Source organism: Hyperoodon ampullatus (genome assembly GCF_949752795.1).
Source record: "Hyperoodon ampullatus genome assembly, chromosome: 4".
Lineage (NCBI taxonomy): Eukaryota > Metazoa > Chordata > Mammalia > Artiodactyla > Ziphiidae > Hyperoodon > Hyperoodon ampullatus.
In genome coordinates, this window is record NC_136917.1 from 125,046,351 (window position 1) to 125,071,117 (window position 24,767).

General features: G+C 34.9%; 1 protein-coding gene across 1 annotated transcript in view; it reads right to left on the reverse strand.

Moving 5' to 3' along the window:
* The window catches only part of RNF180 (ring finger protein 180), a gene marked incomplete at both ends in the record, with an annotated part of 236,673 nt that overhangs the window by 205,175 nt on the left and 6,731 nt on the right, over positions 1-24,767 (reverse strand). Inside the window, 3 exons of the mRNA XM_079702308.1 lie at positions 657-692; positions 3,536-4,495; positions 6,347-6,442. Coding sequence (XP_079558434.1) covers positions 657-692; positions 3,536-4,495; positions 6,347-6,442 — 1,092 coding nt within the window. The remainder of the gene's footprint in view (positions 1-656; positions 693-3,535; positions 4,496-6,346; positions 6,443-24,767) is intronic.

The following is a 24,767-nucleotide window of genomic DNA, read 5'->3' on the forward strand; positions in this document are numbered from 1 at the left end:
TATGCAAAACAAGGGACCTCAACCTAAATCGCACACCTTATTAAAAAAAAAAACTCAAAATGAGTCATAATTCTCAATATAAAACTTAAAACTGCATAACTTTTATAAGAAACCAAAGGAGAAAATCTTCATAACCTAGGGTTAGGCAGAGTTCTTAGATAGGACACCAAAAGCACGATCCATTAAAAATAAATTTGAGAAACTGGACTTCATCAAAATTAAATATGTTTCTTCTATAGGAAAAAAATGTTTTCTGAGAGAATAAAAGTACAAGCTACAGACTGGGAGAAAATCTTTACAAATCACATACTCAATGAAGGACTTACATCCAAAGTATATAAAGAACTTTCAAAATTCAACACAAAGAACACAACCCAATTAAGAAAATGACTAAAAGATTTGAAAAGATACTTCACTAAACAATATATATAAATGGGAAAATAAGCACTTGAAAAATGGTGAACATCATTAGGGAAATGTCATTAGGGAAATGCAAACTAAAACCAGAATATGATACCACTATGTATCTATTAATGTCAAAATTTTAAGAGTACCAGGTGTTCGTGAGGATACACAGCAAAAGGAACTCTCATACATTGCTGCTTGGAATGCAAAATAGTATAGCCATTCAGAAAAACAATTTGACAGTTACTTACCATATGATCCAGCAATCCCACTCCTGGACATTTACCCTGGAGAAATGAAAGCTTAGGTTCACACAAAAACCTGTACATGAATGCTTATAACAGCTCTATTCATAACTGTCAAAACCTGGAATAACCTACCTCTGTTCAATAAGTAAATGGATAAACTGTGGTTCATTCATACAATGGAATACTATTAAGGAATAAAAATAACAAACTAGAGATATATGCAACAACTTGGATGAATCTCACAGGTAATTATGCTGAGTAAAAGAAGCCAGTCTCAAAACATTATATACTATATGTTCTAATTTTATAACATTACATTATTTTATAAAATTATCAAAAAGACAAACTAAAGTAATGGAGAACAGATCAGTGGTCTTCAGGAATTAGGGATGGGACAAGGGTGTGATTATAAAGATATAATCATGGCACAATTATAAAGGCACAAGGGAAATTTGGGGTGGGGCTGATGGAACTGTTCTGGACCCCCACTGTGGTGGTTGTTATATGAATCTATACATATATTTAAATCATAGAGCTGTATGACAGGAATAAATCAACTTTATTGCATGATAATTAAAAAAGAAAACCAAAACCAAAAAGACTGTGTTGAATAAAAAAAGGGTTTGCTCAGCACTCTTTCCCCAAAGTAGATGTTCAATTAATATTTGCTGAACGAAAACACTGCAAACTGGCTGTAGTTTCTGCTTTAACAATAATCTCATTTACATCCCTAAGCTTCAAAAATTTAAGTAACTTTTTGTAGCATCATTAACATTTTCTATCATGGTGTCTGCCACAGAAAGATGTCTAGTTTACACACAAAAAAATTTAAAATGTCAAATGAAAGTCAGAAATCTAGATCCTCCAACCAATTATTTTAAACTTTAAAAAGATTACCATTAATAATGGGTAACTTTTTCTTTATATCTTGTATGCATATCTTTCTCATTAAAAAAGGGGCAGGATCTGTTTTGAAGTCATTACCCAAAGGCACGATATACAAAACAGATATCTGATATCTGTTTTAGAATCAACTAATCTTTATTAAACATTAAACGAGCTGAATAGCTAAGCCATTAATTTTTCTTGAATATCAACTCTTCCTAGGATTTATCCTTTTCCTTGAATTAGTAAAACTATTAAAAATTCTTCTTCCTTCTGACTCAAACCACAGTGTGTACTCACACTGTGAATTCATGTCATTTCTATGCTGCTACCTGTTTTTAGATTTTCTTTGCTAAGGACACATTGGGCATTTGTTTGCCTGTAGCTCCTGTGCAATCAACCAAACCTATTAGGATCTCACCATATCATTCCTGTACTGATCTGTCACAGGTCTGACTAAGACTCATTCACTTCGATCAATTAGCTAAGCAGATTGGTTAAATCACATGTGTGTGAATGAATAAAAGCAACCTTATCAAAAAAAAAGGACCATTAATTTTGGTCTTACTTTGTTTTAAACTATGTGAAAAAGAGTGTTCCTATGCTAGAAAATGATTAAAAATATAACTGAGGTTTTCAGAAGTACCTAGCCTAAGAATTATACACATTTTGAAAACTGTAAAAATGTTATTTGCATATTTACAGCATAGAACAAGTATAATTTTCATACTTCTTTGAAATCTCTATTTGTTAAGAGAATTATTTTAGAACCCTCCACATTGTTTTTAAGGTATTTGTTCTGTTCACTTAACATAACATATGATCATCTCCAATTTATCTAGGTTTAAGTCAAATTTTCAATAAAATTTTTGAATTTTACAGCTTTGATAAGTTAAACTATAAAGTATATTATAATGGTGTTAAACATATTCTTTTTTACATCCTACAGTATACGCTTTGATGTCACATTACACCATCACTTGCAAAGAAACCAAATTGAAATGCTTTTGTCAGAAACCAGTCAAAAATATAAAAACAATTACTTATACTATCTAACAAAAAGATGAAAAATACCTAACATGATTGAGGCACTTAATGCAGTAATTTTATTTTATTCAGTCCATGACTAGAATCATAAACAATAATGAGTTTGGTTAACTAAGAATGAACTATTATGTAAAGTTGTAGCTTTCTGTATTTTAGCTCTGAGGACACTGTTAATATTCAATATACTAATTAATAAGGACTGCTATCTATTATGACCAAATAATGAAGGCAATTTGCAAAAATAGTTTATACAGAAATAAGCCAGTCCTCAAACTTCTAAATTTTCATAAGCACCTCATCCACTGGTTTTAATTGGTTTCCTCAGTGCCTAATATTGGTTTCCTTCACAAACCCCACCCCTGAACGTATCATCATAGGTATAGGAGTTCAAACCACAGAGAAACACCCTCTCCTATAAAATTACAGTAAGGGTCAATTATCCTTTAGATAATTTTCACAATTTAGCACAGTTTACCATATCTGGCTCATGTGGGCACATAATTAAACGGGGCTCCTTGAAAATATCCATTTAAACTAAATGTAATGAAAGTGAATGAATTTGTCACTACATTGGATTTACTTAGGGAAACATTTTTGTTTTAATTTAACCTGAAAAACCAGCACTGCAAAACAATCCTAACATGAATATATTTAAAATGTGTATGACAACCTAGTCTCAATATCATGAGATGAATGTTCCTATAAAATATTAGCAAAATTGGGAAAAACTTCACAAAAGGGCATTTTCTGTACACGTGTAAGCACAGAGACATGGTTATACATGTCAGTTATAATAGAGCTACATGATCATTAAGTTCAGTTGGGAGAAATGTCATTTCAAAAATCACTCAAGTCAAGTTTTTATAATATAGGTAATTCAAAGTTAGCTCCTCTCCCCAAAGCCTGACATTTATAATACAGAATTTTTAGTAAACTCTTTTAAAAATTACCTGCTTCTGCAGCCATCTTTCATGCCTTCGTTGTTTCCGTCTCAGATTCTTCAGCTTGCTCTTTTCTCTCTTACTGAGCCTTTGATTAATGGCACCCAATGAAAAACTGCCTGAGTGCAGGAAGTCCAGAGGAGAGAGGTGCTCTTCCTGGTCTGGGGCCTCCAGTGTGCTCCTGCCAGCTGAGGGCAGGTCCATCAGGAAAGTCAGGTTGTTAGGACTAGCATGGCCAGAGTACACTGCAGAAGCTTCTAGACCACACTGAAATTCTCCTCCTCTTTGTGTCTGGGTCTCACGGGGAGTCACTGAAAATCTTTGCAGCAGCATATTAGGATCAAAACTGGATGAAATCTGAAAGGAACAGTTATTTTTACTCGATTCTAAAGGCAAGCCCGAAAGGTCAATAGGCTGCGTTTCATTTAGCCTGGGATACACAGTAGTCTTACTATGGATTTCATATAAAGTGGGTAATAAAGTCAGTTTCTCACTGATGTCCAAATCCAAGCTATGTGATTTTCTATGAAAAGCTCTCGTAGTGCATCTGCCGGTCACAAGCTGTGGAACAAAAAGCTGATATTTTGGATCTGATGCTTTGAAGAGCAGTTTTTCGTTCTTCATCTTGAAATATGTTGACCGTACCTCCAGGCAGAGTGCTTCCGTTAATCTTCCAGGACGATTATTATTTTGGGCCATGTTTAAAAGCCCGTGATTTCTGTTTTTGGAGGCGTCACCTGTCAGCAGAGTCTCCTTGTCACAACCTGACTGAACTCTAGGATGTGACAAGTATTTCAGCGAGGGTCTCATTAGTCGGCCTGACCGTGTTGGCTGATAATCGGTCCGGCTTTTGGAGAGATGTACAGCTGCAAGCTGGCCACAGGGACATTTTGGAGTGCTGACAAAATTAAAGCCCCCTAAACGGGCCCCACAGAAAGGGCAATTCAGTTTTCCAACTGTCCACTGGGCCTACAGGTAATAAAGAAAAATAAAAACAATTCTTTCTTTGTAAAGTAACCAAAGAGAATGTGAGCTGTTTTTCTGTTTGTGGTTTTATTGTTTGTTTGTTTGTTTTTTAAAGCCGACCACATGAAAGTTTTCTATGCCACAGAAAAGGCCAGCATTCTGTTTTCTGATTAGTAGACAGAACAGTCTACTAGATGGAAACAAGCCTTCCAATAAATAGAGATAAGAAGTTCCAAAGGTCTAGAATGATAACATACTGCACATCACACCCATCTAAACAATACTCCTAAGAATTCTAAAAGAGTCTCTTAAACAATAGGCTGAATATGGATACAGTGTGAACTAATGAAAAGAAAAATACACTATGGAACCAGGAAGCAAATCAGTCTACAGAGCTTAATTTGCAAGTAAAATCTCACAGAAAAGTGTCTGTTTTTTTTTTTTTTTTTTTTTTTTGTGGTACGCGGGCCTCTCACTGTTGTGGCCTCTCCCGTTGCGGAGCACAGGCTCCGGACGCGCAGGCTCAGCAGCCATGGCTCACGGGCCCAGCCGCTCCGCGGCATATGGGATCCTCCCAGACCGGGGCACGAACCCGTATCCCCTGCATCGGCAGGCGGACTCTCAACCACTGCGCCACCAGGGAGGCCCAAAGTGTCTGTTTTGATACACTTCTTGCATACCAAGCACTGTGGGAGGGAACTTTACCCAACCAACAGAATAAAGCTCTTCCTGCCTTTTTACATACAACCAAAAGATATTGGTTGCATACATCAGTTACTTCATTTTCTATACTCAGATTACAAATTAATAATGAACTAACTTAAAGTTATCTTTTCAACAGAGATAGTAGGACATCTACAGTGTCCTAGTACATTTTCTAAAGTTCAGGACACTAATAAGCAGTGCACTGGCATTTTCCCAGGAAATCATTACGATGTGAGAATGGATGCAAGGGATATCTAGCTAATGTTATTCTTTAACAAAAAAAGTAAGCTAGTCAGTGGAGAAAGGCAACTATATTGTTCCAAAAATCATATTACTTATACTTTTCTAATACTTAGCTGTTTTGAATTATGAGAAATAATGATGCCACACTGACAAGATGAATTCCTACTCATAATATTTCATTAAGGATCCTTAAAAGTGTGTTTTTTTTTGATACTGATTGTGCCAATAAGAGTCATTAAATTTCCAGTTTATTTTACATTTGTGTAATGAGACACATAGGATATTTCATTCACTCAATAGGTACTGTTCTAGGTGCTGGGGATATAGTACATAATGAACAAAATATAAAAACTTCTGACTTCATGGAGTTTATATTCTAGTAGAGGAGCTAGGTAACTAACAAGATCAGTAAGCCCTTTGTGTGTGTGTATATATATGCATATGTGGATATGCATATGAATGTGTATAATAATTTATATATGTCATATATACTTAAGCATATTTAAAGTTCTATATATCACTTATAATGTGTGTGTAAAACATAGATAGGTATATAAAGTAGAGAAGGGAGAAAGGAAGTGTTGAGAGTGGTAATAGTGGGGAGAGGCAGCTGATAGATTGGCCAGGCAATGCCTCACTGAGAATAAAGACCTAAGGAAATGAAGAAACAGGTGAGTAGCTGTGGGAAGAGAAGTCAAGGAAGGGGAAATACCAAGTGCAAAGTCTGAGGTATAAAAGTACTCAGAGCACTCCAGTAATAATGAAGAAACCAGTAAGCGTAATCAAGTTACACACCCTTTCATGTCTCTTGAAACAATGCATCCAAGAAAAATAGCTCTAAAATGAGGGCAAAAACTTTCTGAAGGTAGTATATTCCTAATTTTACTCAGAAACTATGGAACTTACTTTTTGTATTAGGCAGTGTATCCATTCTGGAAGGGCTTCTATATCCATATGCCACACATGACAAATATTTTGATCATCAGCTGAATCATGTCTATCCTGTTATATCAAAATGCATAATATTAGTCATGACTAGTTCAGAATTTATTACACAAAATTCATATTTGAGTAAAACACAAAAAAATACTTCCAATTTTAGATAGGAAGGAAATACATACTGCCCTCCTCTCCTTACTCCCATTGCCAAAGACAAACACAGAAAGAAAAGGTTTTTTTTTTCAGGGAATAGCCACGTTTAAATTGACCAAAAAAAAAAAAAAAAAAAGATTCCTGCATTTCATTGAGTTCATCAAATTAAATTTAAAATTGAGCAGAAAGTTACTGAATGGACAAATCTGGTGCCCTATTTTTTCTGTGTGTGAGTAAAAATACTACCATTCATGACAACTTTCCCCAGCCTTCAATCTCTGATTCTGTCTGGACTCTAATGACAGAATAAAGGAGTTGCTGTATTCTCTATCAAGATGCTCCAGAAAAGTTTAAGAGAATGGGAGAAGAGGAATAATTGTACAGGGAGCTAGATAGGCTCTGACTAAATTTCAGCTGAGAGACAATTTTAGCCTTTTGAAGTAGGTTTGTAGAAATAAATGTGATATATAGTTGACACACGATGACTTCTCAACATGTCAAAAAAATTCAGGGCAGGCCAGGGTGAAGATATGTGGTTCTTTACTACCTCTGTGACCGTAGGACAGCTGCTTTACCTCTCTGGCTCTCAGTTTCTTTTCCTGTAAAACACTGCTACATAACTGCTCAGGTCCCTTCTGGGTCTACAGAATTTCATTCTGTGAAATGACAGAAAGGGTTGATTGACAAGAACAGAACAAGGGTAGGCTCCTGTCCATATATCCTTTCCCAGGATCAGGTTTTAAACAGAAGTAGCTCTGCAAGTTGACAAAGAATAGTTCTCTTTTATATTTCCAAAGTGGTTGCACTACTAGTTACTATAATCAGGTTATAACAAAGTAACAAACAAGGAAATTATTAAGCATGACTTAGAAGTTTGTATTCACAGTGCTATGAATGAAAAAGGACTGAATCTCTTTGAGAAATTTTCACTGAATAATCTACATTAGACTGTGACTTAGAGCCAGGATCACCCAGAATTTTTGTTTAATATCCCAAGATGGTTCCTCTGGACCTTACATCATTTTTCTCCTCCATCAGTAGATCTTAAGGTACTAAATTGTTGCCCAGTGTAGACAAAAAGTTTCAGTGTAATTTATTTACATATTGGAAAGATCTATAAAGAAGTCATGTTAATCTAACTTTGGTCAGGAGCCCAAAAAATCAAAATATAAATTAAAAGTGGAAGGGACTTGAGCTACTGTCATAGGTTAGATCACGTTTCATTATTTTGTATATTGTATACAGCAGTATTTTATATGTCAAAATAATAATTAGTGCTAAGCCAAATTCAAGATTATAATGATGAAATAAAACTTTTGTTAAAAGGTTTAAAAATTTCCAATTCTAATGTTTTAAAAATCTGCAACATGGGTTGAAAATATTTCAATGGCAAATAGAAAATCTGTTGGGAAGGGTTTATAGTTGCCCGAAGAGAAACTTTACAGTTTTATTCATGATGCCTAAACTTCAATTCTGGTTAACAAATGGAACTTCCCATGTCAATACAAGAATAGTGAGGGCCAGAAAAGTGCAGGGCAATATGAAGAGGATATTACTGAACAGAAGTAAAGTTAGGAACAGAAGAGGAGATGCTAGGAATACTTTCTAGCTCAAACATCTTACTGCTCCCTAATACATGGCTATTCACAAGAGTGTTAGGCAAACATACAAAGGTTTAATCTTATTCTAGATTATGATAAAATGATACAGCGAAAATTCAGGCAGAGAGAAATGTAATTCTTGGTTTCAAGAGAGCAAAGTGAGTACATAATCCAGCCTATACTCCCTATCAAACCACAGAACCTACAAAAGATTTTTCAAAAAAAGGAATCAATAGATGAATGAGAAAATATGGGTGGGGAGATTTCAATGGACCAAAAATTGTAAGGAACCTCTGAGAGATTAATAAGGGAAACAACAGCATACTGTATTCAAGTACATAACAGATGAGAACAACACAAAGAATGGCCCATGCCAAAGTTGTGGAAAATAGAAGCAAAAAAGGGCCCTGGGCAACTATTTGGGGTGGATGTGAAGTCTGTCTGTCTCCAGGCAAGAGGAGTACTTGGGGCAGAGAGAAATAGGGCAACATTTCTGAAAATGTGGCAGAAAGGCCTGGAAAAAAATGGAAAGCATTTGCAATATGTCCAGAAGATGAGCTACTGAGGACCAATCTCTATTCTTGCTGAAAATATTACCATATAAAAATATTACGGGCTTCCCTGGTGGTGCAGTGGTTGAGAGTCCGCCTGCCGATGCAGGGGACACGGGTTTGTGCCCCGGTCCGGGAAGATCCCACATGCTGCAGAGCAGCTGGGCCCGTGAGTCATGGCCGCTGGGCCTGCGCGTCCGGAGCCTGTGCTCCACAACGGGAGAGGCCACAACAGTGAGAGGCCCGCGTACCGCAAAAAAAAAAAAAAAAAAAAAAAATTACATTATTTACTATATTAACTATATCAACATATAAAGAATATGAAATAGATTTGTTTTAATAATAAGGTACACCTCTAACACACACTGTTTTTTTTTAAATCAAGTGAAAGAGAACTAAATATACTTGGAATTATAATACTAAAAGCATATACAACCTAAAGAAAACCAATATTACAACTTTTCTATGGAAACATATGTATATAAATGGATAGAAAAGGTACCTTACAGGCTGTGTACCAAGTTGATATCACTGGCTAGATTTTAAGAATGAAAGAAGCCTAAGATTAGGAAAGTTACTAAAAGGAAACTAACTTTTCCATAATTGTTTTAATGGGAGAATATATTAAATTACACTTATATAATAAAATATTTATTTAAAAATTGATGTAAATAAAAATAAAATACATTGATTACTTCTAGTTCTGGAAATACTGGAGTAAGTGGTATTAGACATGCTCTCACTATTAAAACTGATAAAACTAGGCAAAATATATTGAAGTATTATTTTAAGACATTAGACAAAAGAAAGCACAGGACTGTGATCCCTCAGAGAAGGAAAATAAATGAGGTAAGCCTAAAAATAACCCTGGATTTCTGCCTGGGGGAACTTTCAGAACCTTGGTATAGGGAGGAGGAACCCAATTAGTGTACAGCAGCCTTGATGATTTAAGATGGAGGTCAGAGTCTGTAGAGGCTAAATAGCTAGAATTTGCAAGACACTGTACTGGCAAGGAGAGGCCTATAAATAGAAAAAAAGTTCCAGAAATCTGTATAGTGATTCCTCTAAATTTTTGGTTGAATACCAATATGGACATATGTAGGGTGAGATATCAGAGAACCATATAAAGAAAACTTACTAAGGAAAAGACATCTTCTAGTGAGCTGCAAACATAACTATTCACACAGGGCTCACAGCAAGGCTGGGAAGATGTTCAAGTTCCAAGCACCCAGAGTAGAAAGATCTCAATGAACTTATGGGGTCTTTAGGAGAGATTCCAGAAGAGTTCTGCCTTAAAAGTAGGGCTAAATTAGCCCAAGAGTAAAGTGTACTAAAAAGCAACTCTAATAAAGCTTAAAAATAAGCCTCCAAAGAATGAAGTTCAATCACAAATAACTTATATGCTCGCTAAAACACCCTTTAAAGGAAGACAATAATATCCAGACACTCAATAATGTTAAATCTAAATGTCCAACCTACAAGAAAAACTACTAGATATGTACCAAAAAAAAAAAAAAAACCCAAAACATGTGACCCACAACCAGGAGAAAAATTGATCAACAGAAACATACCCCCCAAAAAGTGGATATTATTGCAGAAACAGACATTAATCCAGCTATGACAAATATTTTCAAGTATTAAAAGAAAAACATGAGTATAATGAAAAGATAAATTGTCTTAATACCTAATGAATGATATATCTAGAGAAGAAACTTTCCTGAAATTAAAAATTTCACTTAACAGCAAATTAGATACTGCAGAAGAAAACCTGAACATATAAAATAAAAAATAATGAAAAAACCAAGCATAGAAAGAAAAAAAATGTGGAAAACAATAAGCAACATCTCAGTGACTTTTGGGAAACATCAAATAGTCTAACATACATGTAAATGGAGAATAGACAGGACAATAGAATAAATCATGGCCAAATTTTCCAAAGGCCTATAGATTCAAGAAGCTCAGGGATCCTCAAACAGTGTAAACACAAAGGAAACCACGGCTCTTAATAAAATTGCTGAAATTCAGTGACAAAAGAATGCATCAAGAAAAACTAGGTATCTTACAAACAGGAGAAAAAAGATAACAATGACTTTTGGAATTCCACTTAGGGCCATGAAGGAATAGGAGTTCAGAACTAATTTCCTACCACAAACAACTAGGAAACTGGACAAAATGTAACAAACAACTATTTTCAAACAGTGGGACAACAGGCAGTAAAATACTGACTTCTGAGAGAAATAAATTAATTGAGCCTACAGTCATCCAGACTTTCTTCCTGGAGGCAATTAACAGAGTACAGTACACATGAAGAAGGAACCTCGACAGAGTCTGGTCAACTTTCTGACTTGAGGAAACAAGAATCAGATTTTTTTGGAGCTTAAGGCAAACTAAAATCTGCAGGACACAGTACCCAAGAGAGATTTTTTTTAAAGTTCCAGAAATTTGTATATGGTTTCCCCTTGAGTCTTTGATCAAAGTCCAATATGGTCATGCTTAGAGCAAAACTCCAGGAGACTGTGCTAAGAACACCTGTACAGAGGAAAGAACAATTAGAGAGGCTATAAGCCAAATAATTCCAAGAGCTCACACAGGGCCAGGAAACATTATGTTCCAACAAGCCTGATGCTAAAGGACTCATTAAATAATGAAGCATTCAGTAGTGACCCAAAGGGTCATTTCATAAAAGTGGGACTAAATTAGCCTTAGAATAAGGACTACTCTAAACCTGCCCTAAAGAACCTAAAAATAAGCTTCTAAATTATCAAAATTATCTAAAAACAAGTACTAGGCAGAACAAAATACAAAAGCCTTTAAAGGAATAAAACAAAGTATAACACTCCACAACATGAAATTTACAGTGTTTGGTATCCAAACAAAAATCCAACATAGAACAGGCCTGGGGGAGAGGAATAGCAGCCACTGAGGGAAATGGATAAAACTCTATCCAGATCCTTTCTCCTTGTCTCTCCAACAAAACAAAAGCCTTAAACTACTAGCGGAAGGACAATACACATTGTGACCCTTAGAACACTGAGGAACAGCAACAACAAAGCCCTCAAATCCCTGAGAGAGTGGCAGGAATACAATGCTGGACACAAAACTATAACTGAAAGGGACAGGAGCACTGAGATGGCCAAACCCCTAAGATCCAAAAATGCAGTGCCTGAGGCAGTCAGGAAAGGAAGACGGATGTAAAGTAGGGGACAGAAAGGAAAATATGGTACTGATGAGGATAAACTGAAACTCATGCCAGTTTCACTGTCTCTGATCTTGATTATGTGCGTATATAGCAGAGAAACTAGAACCCTTCATCACAGAGCTAAATATACATCTATCTGACCCAGGAGGCAGAGTCTGAACTAGGATCCAGGGGAAGGCAGAGAAGTTATAGGCTTGTTGAAGTTGCTGTCCCTCTTCAACAAGGCAAGCCAGCATAACAAAACTATAGGGATAGAGAAGAGATCAGTAATTATCAGGGTTGGGTGAGGGAGGAAAGGATTGAATATGAAGGGTGAGCATGAGAGAATTTAGGGAATAATGTAACTGTTCTGTATCTTGATTGTAGTTATGTATAATCAACCCTATTCATTTGTCAAAACTCAGGGAACTGTATACCAAAGAGTAATTTTACTGTATAAAAAATGTTATAAATGAAGGTGAAATAAAGACTTTTTCATAGGAACAAATCCTAAAAGAATTTATCATCAGTAAATTTGAACTATAAGACATGGCAAAGGAAGTTCTTCGGTACAAGAAAAATTTCATCAAATGAAACTTGGATCAACACAACTGAGTAAAGTGATCCTCAAGTGGTAAATATGTTGGTAAATGTAAAATTTATTTTTTTCTTTTTAATTTTCTTTAAAGGACAGCTTACTTGTTAAAGCAGTTTGTTAAAAATATTCTGTGGAGTTTTAAATGAAAAAATAAAATATCTGAATACAACAACATGAAGAATAGGAAATGAGAAATAAAAGCATACTGAGTAAGATCCTCACTCTATATGTGCTATGGCATAATATAATTTAAAGGAAGACTTTGATAAATTACGGATGCATATTGTAAACCAAAGATCAACCACTAAGGGAAAAACAGTACCCTAAAAAGTCAACAGACATAAAAGGAATCCTGAAAATAACTTAATCCAAAAATGCAGTAAAAGAAAAACAGAAGACAGAACATGAGACAAATAGGGAATAAATGTTACATTTAAGCTCAAACCTATTTATACTCACATTAAATGTAATGATCTAAATATTCCAATTACAAATCGGAGGATATTAGACTGGATGACAAAGACCAAACTATACATCTTATACAAGAAATTCATTTTTAATATAAAGGCACACATAGGTTTGGAATTTAAAGGATAAAAATTTTTACCATGCAAACATAAATCAAAGGAAAGCTAGAGTTGCTATATTAATATCAAAGTAGATTTCAGGACAAGGAATATTGTCAGGGATAAAAAAGAAACTTTTCATAATTATAAAGGAGTCAATTCATCAGGAAGACATAACAATTGTAAATATGTATTCACCGGATAGCAAATGTCAAAATACTTGAAGTAAAAGCTGACAGAACTTAAAAAGAAAATGGACAAATGCATAATTATAGTTGGAAATTTCAGCATTTGTCTTATAAAGTTGTATTACAAGTAGACAGAAACTCAGTAAGAATATAGAACATTTAGACAACACCATCAATCAACTGACATTTTTGCAACACTGTACCCAACAACACAGAATAGATATTTGTTTAAAGTGCACATGGAATACGTTCCAAGAAAGACCATTTGTTGGACCATTATTTAGATTTAAAAGGAATGAAGTAATGCCAAATGTGTTCTCTACTATAATGGAATTAAATTAGAAAACAATAGCAGAAAGATATCTGAAAAATCCCCAAGTACTTGGAAATTAAAAAACATACTTCTAAAGAACCTATGGGTCAAAGAAGAAATCACAAGAGAAATGAGAAAATACCTCAAATTGAATAAAAAGGAAAACACACATAATAAAATTTGTAGGATGCAGATAAAGCAGTGGTCATAGGATACTTTAGAATATAAATATATTTGACAAAATAAAGGATTCAATGATCTAAGCTTCTTCCAACTTAGAAAGCTACAAGAAGAGCAAATTAAGACTAAAGTAAACAGAAAGAAAATAATACATATCAGAAATAAATAAAATAAAAAATACACAAACAATGAAACTGAAAGATATTAAAGAAAGATAAAACATGACCAATATTTGGGAAAAGGAGAGACATGATTATAGAATCAATGACATTTAAACAATAATAATGTAATGGAGTGGAAAGTTTTATGAAAAAACTTGGCAAACTAGATGAAATAAAATTCTTAAAAGATATAATTTACTTAAATGAATCAAGGAGAAATGGGCTATATGAACAGCTCTAAATCAATTAAGCTAAATTTGAAATTAAATCTTGTCTCCCACCAAAAACAAACAAACTGCTCCAGGCCCAGATGGCTTTTCTGGTGAACTGTCTCAAATAGTTAAGGAAGAAATGTACAAATCCTATACAAATTCTTTCAGAAAACTGAGTATGATGGACTGCTTCCCAACTCATTTTATGAGACCAGCATTATCACAAAAATTTTTAAAGATAAAGATGTTACAATAAAGGACATCCATGAAGGAGAGGATCAAGATGATGGAGTAGGAAGACCCTGAGCTCACCTCCCCCCACGAAAACATCAAAACTACAACTACATATAGAGCAACTCTTGTTGAGAATGACCTGAACACTAGCAGGACAGATGGCTCTTTTACAACCAAGGTTATGAAAGAGAGAACCACACAGAGCCTGGTAGGAGAGGAAGAGAAGCATTTCTAGTTGCAACCCAGCGCCTTAGTGGGTGACCAAGAAGAGGAAGGCGATATCACAGTCTTGGCATCCTCCCTAAGAAGTCAGGGGTTCAAGTCCCATATTAAGCACCCAAGCCCTGGGGTCTGGCAACAGGAAGACGAGCCCCCTTGGATGCTTAGAAAAGCAGTGGGGCTTTCCAGAGGGCCATAAGAAACCGGGACTCTGCTCTTGAAGGGCATGCACACAGACTTGCTTGCTCCCAGTCCAAGGATAGAGGCAGCAGAATGAAAACTGCTTGGTGCTCTGGCCAGCCTGCCAGGACCATCCCAGCATGCCCGCCCAACCTACACTGAACACCTGCTCTAGCCCCTCCAGCTCAGGTACTGCTTCCCACCAACGTGGAGACTGCCATCACACACAGTAGGGAGAAGCACAGCCAGCTCAGAATGGCTGCCCCAGCCCCTTGGGCCCTGACACCCTCCCCAACCAAGGCAGAGATCACCATCACCACTGTATACCTGCTGAGGAGAGGAGAAGCAAAACCAGATCAGAACTGCTGCTCCAGCCTCTTGGGTCCTGACCTCTCCCCTAACCAAGACAATCCAAGTCCAAGACCACCAATGCTCTGAGGGAAAAGCCCAATTCCCTCAGGGCTCCTGCTCTAGCCCCTCAGGCCACAGTTCCACCACCAGACAGGCGTGTAATTACCATCAAGTATTGGAAAAACCCTGACTCACACTGGGCTCTGGCTCCAGCTCATCCAACTTTGGCCCTACCTCCCACCAAGGCAGTGGTCAGCAGCACATCCCAAGAGAAGACATGGCCCATGATCACTTCAGATCCAACTCTCCCACCAATGCCACGGGGCACAAGCGGCCTGTATAGGGATGTTCCCACACACGGACACACCTTCAAGACCAGGATATGCAACTCTTTCACCTAATTTCATTAAAACAGAGAAAATCAAACAAAATAATAAAATAATACAGGTTAGAATGGAAATAGAGACAAAAAAATAGAAAAGATCAATGAAACTAAGAGCTGGTTTTTAAAAGATAAACAAAACTGACAAACCTTTAGCCAGACTCATCAAGGAAAAAAAAATGAGGTCTAAGTAAACAAAATTAGAAATGAAAAAGAAATTACAACCAATATCACAGAAATATAATCATAAGATAATACTATGAACAGGTACATGCTAACAAACTGGACAATCTAGAATAATTGGATAAATTTCTAGAAACATACAATCATCCAAGACTGAATAAAAAAGAAACAAAATATAAATAGACCAATTACTAATATTAAAATTGAATCAGTAATCAAAAAACTCCCAAAAAACCAAAGTCCACCAGACAACAGCTTCACAGGGCAATTCTATCAAAAATTTAAAGAAGAGTTAATACCTATCCTTCTCAAACTATTCCAAAATATTGAACAGGAGGGAACACTTCCAAATTCATTCTATGAGGCCAGCATTACTCTGATACCAAAACCAGACAAAGACACTACTACTACAGAAAATTATAGGCCAACATCCCTGATGAACACAGACGCAAAAATCTTCAATGATATATTAGCAAACCAAATTCAACAATACATAAAGGATCATACATCATGATCAAGTGGGATTTATTCCATGGATACAAAGATGGTTCAACAACCACAAATCAATCACTGTGATACATCACATTAACAAAACAAAGAATAAAAATTACATGATCATCTCAACAGACGCAGAAAAAGTACTTGACAAAATCCAACATTGGTTCATGATACAAAAAAATCTTGACCAAGTTGGTATAGAGGGAACATACTTCAACATAGTAAACAACATTTATGACAAACTCACAGCTAGCATTCTACTCAACAGTGGAAAGTTCAAAGCTTTTCCTCTGAGATTAGAAATAAGACAAGCACAGCACTGTAAATCAACAATACTTCAATAATAATAATAAAAAAAAGACAAGGATACCCACTCTCAACACTTTTGCTCAACGTGGTATTGGAAGTTCTAGCAACAGCAATCAGACTAGAAAAAAAAAAAAAAAAAGGCATCCAAATTGGAAGGAAAGAAGTAAAACTCTCACTATTTGCAAATGACATGATACTGTACTATTCAGAAAACCCTAAACACTTCATCAAAAAACTATTAGCACTAATAAATGAATTCAATAAAGTTGCAGGATATAAGAAAAATATACAGAAATCTGTTGCATTTCTATAGACTAATAATAAACTATCAGAAGGAGAAATGAAGAAAACAATCCCATTTATAATCATATCAAAAAGAATAAAATACCTAGGCATAAATTTAACCAAGGAAGTGATGACTTGTACTTTGAAAACTATATGACACTGAAGAAAGAAATTAAAAATAATATAAATAAATGGAATGATATCCTATGTTCACGGATCGGAAAAATTATTGTTGAAATGTCCATATTGCCCAAAGGATTCTACAGATTTAATGTAATCCCTACCAAAATACCCATTACATTTTTCACAGAACTAAAACAAATGATCCTAAAATATGTATGGAACCACAAAAGACCCTGAGAAGCCAAAGCAATCTTGAGAAAAAAAGAACAAAGGTAAAATTATCATGCTTCCTGACTTCAGATTATACTACAAAAAAGCTACAGTTACCAAAACAGTATTGTACTGGCACAAAAACAAACACAAAGATCAATGGAACAGAAATAAGCTGACACACATATGGTCAATTAATCTACAACAAAGGAGGCAAGAATATACAATAGGGAAAAGACAGTTTCTTCAATAAGTGGTGTTGGGAAAATTGGAGAGCTACATGTAAAAGAATGAAATTAGAACATTTTTTCACACCATATATAAAAATAAATTCAAAATGTATTAAACACCAAAATGTAAGACCTGAAACCACAAAACTCCTAGAAGAAAACATAGGCAGTATGGTCTTTGACACTGGTCTTAGCAATATTTTCTTTGAATTTGTCTCCTTAAGTGTGGAATACAAAAGTGAAAACAAACAAATTGGACCTAATCAAACTTAAAAGCTTTTACACAGTGAAGGAAACCATCAACAAAATGGAAAGGCAACTTAATGAATGGGAAAAGATATTTGCAAATGATGTACTGATAAAGGGTTAATATCTGAAATAGATAAAGAACTCACACAACTAAATATCAAATAGAACAAACGATACAGTTAAAAAATGGTCAGAGGATCTAAACAGGCATTTTTCCAAAGAAGACATACAGATGGACAATAGGCACATGAAAAAATGCTCAACATCCCTAGTCATCAGGGAAATGGAAATCAAAACCATAATGAGATATCACCTCACACCTGTCAGAATGACCACCATCACAAACATGAGAACATGTGTTGACAAGGATGAGGAGAAAAGGAAACCCTCATGTACTGATGGTGGGAACATAAACTGGTACAGCCACTATTGAAAAGAGTATGAAGGTTCCTCAAAAAAAAATAATAAATAGTGCTACAATACGATCCAGTAATTCCACTTCTGGGCATTTATCTGAAGAAAACAAAAACAATACTTCAAAAAGATGGGCTTCCCTGGTGGCGCAGTGGTTGAGAGTCCGCCTGCCAATGCAGAGGACACGGGTTCGTGCCCCGATCCGGGAAGATCCCACATGCCGCGGAGCGGCTGGGCCCGTGAGCCATGGCCGCTGAGCCTGCGCGTCCGGAGCCTGTGCCCCGCAACGGGAGAGGCCACAATAGTGAGAGGTCCGCGTACCGCAAAAAAAAAAAAAAAAAAAAAAAAAAAAAGATATATGCATCCCAGTGTTTACGACAGCATTACTTACAACAGTCAAATATGGAAACAACGAAGATGTCCATCAATGGATAAAGAAAATGTGGTATATGTGTTTGTGTATATGTATAGACACACACACACACACATGCACACACAATTGAGTGTCACTCAGCCATAAATAAGAATGAAATCCTGCCATCTGTGAAAACGTGGATGGACCTGGATGACATTATGCTAGTAAAATAAGTCAGAGAGAGAAAGATAAATACTGCACGTTTTCACTTACATGTGGAATCTAAAAAACAAAACAAACAAAGAAATATAACAAAACAGTAACAGACTCACAGATACAGAGCACAGACTGGTGGTTGCCAAAAGGGAGAGGGATAAGAGGAGGGCTAAAATGGGTGAAAAGGATTAAAAAGTACAAATAACTAGGTATAAAATACATAAGTTACAAGGGCATAATGTACAGCATATGGAGTATAGTAAATATTTTATAATAACTATGTGAAGTATAATACATAAAAATATCAAGTTACTATGCTGTGCATCTGGAATTAATATAATATTGTAAGTTAACTATACTTTGAATAAAAAAAAGACATCCACAGATGAACATCTCTCTTAAACAAAGCATCAAAATCCTTGATAAAATATTAATAAGTAAAATTTAGCAATAGATTATCATATATAGGTAGAATATACTAAGAGATCCACAAAAAGCAACTAAAAAGTGAGTTTAGCATAATACGTTTGCAGGATATAAAGTCAATATACAAATTCAGCTCTATTTCTTTAGACTAGCCACAAGAAATTGTAATGGGTAACTTATTAAATATCAATTATAACAGCAGCAAAAAACATGAACTACTTAGGAGTAAATTTAATACAATATGTACAAGATCTCTCCATCATAAACTAGAAAACACTGCTGAAAGAACTGAGGAATACATAGTGGTGTGTATCTCAGGAATGAAAGATTGATATAGCATTCAAAAATCATTCAATACAACTCAATATAATAATATAAAACAGAACAAAATTGTAGAAAATATTTTGATATATGTGGAAAAATCATTTGATAAAATTCAACATCCATTCATAATGAAAACTTAGAAACTAAAAATGGAAGAAAACTTTTTCAATCTGATAAAAGGTATCTATGAAAAAACTTTAACTAAACTTATACTCCGTGGTGTAAGATAATTGTTTTACCCTAAGATTGGGAACAGAATGTCTTCATTCTCACCTTTCTAGTCCACATTGATGGTCCAAGTCAGTACAGTATGACAAGAAAAAGAAATAAAAGACATACAGATTAGAAATCAACAAAACGACGAGATACATCTTCACACCCACTTAGGATGGCTATAATAACAAATAAAAATAATGAAATAAACAGAAAGTAAGGGTTGGTAAGGATGTGGAAAATTTGGACCCACTGTACATTTATGATGGGAATGTAAATGGTGCAGCCACTGTGGAAAATAGTTTTGTGGTTCCTCAATAAGTTAAACATTGAATTACCAACTGGCTTAAGAATTCTACTCCTGGGTGTATATCCAAAATAATAAAAAAACAGGTGTTCGAACAAAAACTTGTATAAAAATGTTCATAGCAACACTACTGAAAATAGTCAAAAGGTGGAAACAACTCAAATGTCCATCAACTTATAAATGTATAAACAATATGTGGTAGATCCCTATGATGAAATAATGTGCAGTCATAAAAAGGGATAAAATACTGATACATGCTATAACATGGATAAATCTTGAAAACACTACGCTGGGTGAAAGAAGCCAGACCAAAAGGCTGTATATTGTGTGATTCCATTTGTATTAAATATCCATAATCAGTAAATCCATAGAGACAGGAAGCATATTAGTAATTGCTAGGGGTTTGGGGGAGGTAGAAATGGGCAGTGACTGCTTAATGAGCATGGGTTTTCCACATGGGGTGATGAGAATGTTCTGGAACTAGATAGTGATGATGGTTGCACAGCATTGTAAGTGTACTAGATATCACTAGTGGTAAATTTTATGTTATGTGTATTTTAGCATAATTTTAAAAAATAACAAAATAACTTTTTTATTCACAGAAAACACAATATAAAGAAAATACTGGGCTTCCCTGGTGGCGCAGTGGTTGAGAGTCTGCCTGCCGATGCAGGGGACATGGGTTCGTGCCCCGGTCCGGGAAGATCCCACATGCCGCGGAGCGGCTGGGCCCGTGAGCCATGGCCGCTGAGCCTGCGCGTCCGGAGCCTGTGCTCCGTAACGGGAGAGGCCACAGCAGTGAGAGGCCCGCGTACCTCAAAAAAAAAAAAAAAAAAAGAAAAAGAAAATACTAAGAAATTCACCATAAAAACTGTTAAATTAATAAGCACAATTTCAGTACAGAATGTCAATATACAAATTTCTGTGTACCGCACTTCTGTAACAACAAACGATGGGAAAGTAAACATTTAAAAAATACCACTTAATATAGTACCAAAAAAACATGAACTACTTAGGTATAAACTTATATACAAGACTTGTTAATATATATAAGACTTGTCCACTGAAAACTACAAAACACTATACAGAAAAATTAAATACCTAATAAAACCAAGAAATATACCATGTTCATAGAATGGAAAGTTTGATATTTTTAAGATGTCAATTGCCTCCATATTAACCTATAGATTCAATACAACCCACTCAAAATCCCAGCAGGCTTATTTATAGAAATTGATAAATACATTCTAAAATTTATGTAAAAAATGCAAAATGACCTAAAACATCCTGAAAAGTTTTGCAACAGAATAAGAAATGTAGAGGACATACACTATCTGATTTTAACACTTGCAAGATCAATGGAATAGAGTAAAAAAATAGATCTGTATATAAACTTAGTCAATTGTTTTTTGGTAAATATGCCAAGATAATGAGAAAAGATAGACTTTTCAATAATTGGTGCTGGAACAACTGAGTATCCATATGAAGTAAAAAATAATAATAAAAATGCTTACCACACACATGAAAAACAAATCAAAATGGATCAGGATCCTAAAAGTAAAAGCCATAACCACAAAATGTCTAGAACAGGAAAAAAATATTTGAAACCTGGGGATAGGCAAAGTAGTCTCAGGACACAAAAACATTACCCATAAAGAAAAAAAATGATAAACTGGATTTCATCAAAATTAAAACCATCTACTCTTTGAAAGTCATCACTAAGAAAATGAAAACACAAACCACAGACTGGAAGAAAATTTTTGCAAAACCTGTATCTGACAAGAACTTTTTAGCCAGAATATATAAAGAACTCTTACAGCTAAATAAGAAGAAAATACAATTTAAAAAATGATTATAAAATTTCAACAGACATTTCACAAAAGAAGATATACTAATGTTCGATAATCACAAATAGGCATAACAGTCACTGGAGAAATGCAAATTCAAACTATAATGAGACAACATTACATATTTATTACAAGAGCTAAAATGGAAAAAAAGAAAAGAAAAAAGGGAAAGAAAAAAGCAAAAAAAACTGGAAATATCAGTACAGACAAAGACATAGAGCAACTGAAACTCAGACGTTTTCAGTGGGAATGCAAAATGATACAGTCATTTTAGGAAACAGTTTGTCAGTTTCTTAAAAAGCTATGCCCACACTTGTCACAGAACCAAGCAATTCCTAGTAGTAACCAAGAAAAATAAAAATATAGGTCCACATAAAGATTTATAGCTCAAAACTGCAAACACCTAAAATGTCCATCAACAACTACAGCACCCATACAGTAGATAAACAACTGTGAAATGTATACAATGAAGTAATACTCAGTAATAAAAAGGAATGGACTACTGATATATGCAACAATATGAATCAATTTCAAAAACACTATGCTGAGCATAAAAAGCCAGACATAAAAGAATATATGCTCTATGATTACATATATAAGAAACTCTAGAAAAGGCCAAATGTTGTTACCTCTTGACAATGGTGGCGGGTACACGCGTACATATACATTTATCAAAGCTCACTGAAATGTGTATTTCATTACATATAAATTACACCCTTGGGCTTCCCTGGTGGTGCAGTGGTTAATAATCCGCCTGCCAATGCAGGGGACATGGGTTCAAGCCCTGGTCTGCAAGGATCCCACATGTCACGGAGCAACTAAGCCCATGTGCCACAACTACTGAGCGTGAGCTCTAGAGCCCGTGAGCCACAACTACTGAGCCCACGTGCCACAACTACTGAAGCCCGCGCACCTAGAGCCCTGCTCCACAACAAGAGAAGCCACCACAATGAGAAGCCCACATGCCGCAACAAAGAGTAGCTCCCACTCACTGCAACTAGGGAAAGCCCATGCACAGCAACGAAGACCCAATGCAGCCAAAAAAAAAACAAAAAATTATACCCTAATAAAACTAACCCTAAAAGTTAGTAGTGTAACTTTACCTCAATTTACTTTTTGAAGAACAGAATTAATCTTGTAAACATCAATACCTGTACACATTAGCCCCTTCCATTAGGAGCTAAGAGTTATGCAGATTAGTATAACTAATGAATTCTTAAAAAGGCTCTCATAGAGAATACAAAGTGGAACTGACAAATACAGCCTTCTTTACTTCATTATTAGATCCAAAAATTTTTTGGACTTTTCAAGGTTCTGTCTATCCATGAGCTAAATAAATATTTCTACATTGGTATAAAGAATAGAATATTATGTCAAAGTAAGTTAATAGCAATCAACCTATCAAGATTTATTGGGTCATTACTAGACACAGTGTTGACCATATAAAGGGAGTAAAGAAACTTATTTATATGCCAGGGACTGTGTTTTACCTTAACACGTATTATCTCATTTTACTATTTCATTGTGCATATTCCATAATCAGATAAAGTGATCACGATATTTAGTCACATAAGATTGATCACTGTACTAAGAAATTACTATCTGTTATAAATTCTAGAGATGTTTTATGAATATTCCTATGAGAAAAAACATTGGAGTCCTGTATCTAGGTATGTAAGGCAAATTTTACAATGTACCTATTCTTATTTTTACCATGTAACAAGCATTTGTACTGTGCTACTACAGCCCAGGCACTCTTTGAAAGGTTTCATTATTTTACAAATAAGAAAACTGAACCAAGAGAAAGTAAGTAACTTTTATGTAACTTGTCCAAGGTCACACAGTAAGTAGCAAAGGAAGGATTTCCATCCAGGCAGTCTGGCTTCAGAACTGAAGTCACTAAGCTTCCACTGTTACTTCTTACACCAAATCAATACTATCTTTTATAGGGCAATCATCTTTCTTACATCTTTAGCCTGAGTATGTTTTAAGGCATGATACTACTATTCTTCCAGAGGATTACAAAAAAAGCAAAACAAAACAAACAAAAACTGGAAGCATAACTTACTTTTAAATTAACCAAAAACAATGTACTAACTTACACAGAAGAAAGGTAGGTTTAGAAAAAATTCCAGTTGATTCTGATACACAGCTCCCAAACCAATCTCCCTGATTTGAGAACTATTAACATAAAGCAAGCACATATTTTTCTCTAAATATTTAAAAGTTAAAGCATTCTCTCATGCCAACAAAAAAGACAAAAATCAGTTACAGCAATTGATACTGGTGGAAGGAGCATAAAAGGCTGGGTTAAGAGTATATAGTATTGTTTCCCTTTCTGAAAATTAGATATGGCAAACAAAGAAAACCAGGATAAACACAGAGGCCTCAGTTATAAATGAGACTGCCAACTACTTCAACTGTAATTACACACACTGTCTTAGAAACATAAATATATATGATATTCATGATATTTACTTCCAATTTAATTTTACAGGTAAAATAAGACATCAAACTATAAAGTCTACAGTCACTTAATTTTTTAAAAAATCACACAAATATACCTGATGAAACAAGTTTTAATGAATGTATTTTAAGATAAATGATTAAACGAAGCAAACTTATTTGAGGAATTTAAAGGCTTTAAAGTAGTGGCGTCAGGTTATCTCTTTGGGAAAAAATAAACTGAAAATTAGAAAAACTATATTATTAGGATTTTAAAAACCTTAATAGACAGCTTTTTGGGTCTCAAGTTTATCATGTGGGCAAAGGAGGAAGTGAAGGAAGAGAAGTAACTAACAGCCAGTTTCACTTAATACTGTCAGAAAAATGTTGACAAAATATTTTGTAAATGAAATCTTTTGTTCAAGCAGTAGGGGGAGCTAACGCATTGTTATTGATATTGCTTTTTCTTTAAGGGTAGGGAATGTTTTCAGTTACTGCGTACAAAGAGAACTTCTTTAATTTTAAAATTACAAACTGTATGCATTATCTTTTTATCATTTAATGATTGTTAAGAGTTTTAATTGAACAGAACAGGTTAAATGTAAAAAGGTGACATAACATTATTATATAATTTTTGGAAAATGTTTAACACTAACACATTTCCAATGTTAGTAATAACATTCCCTT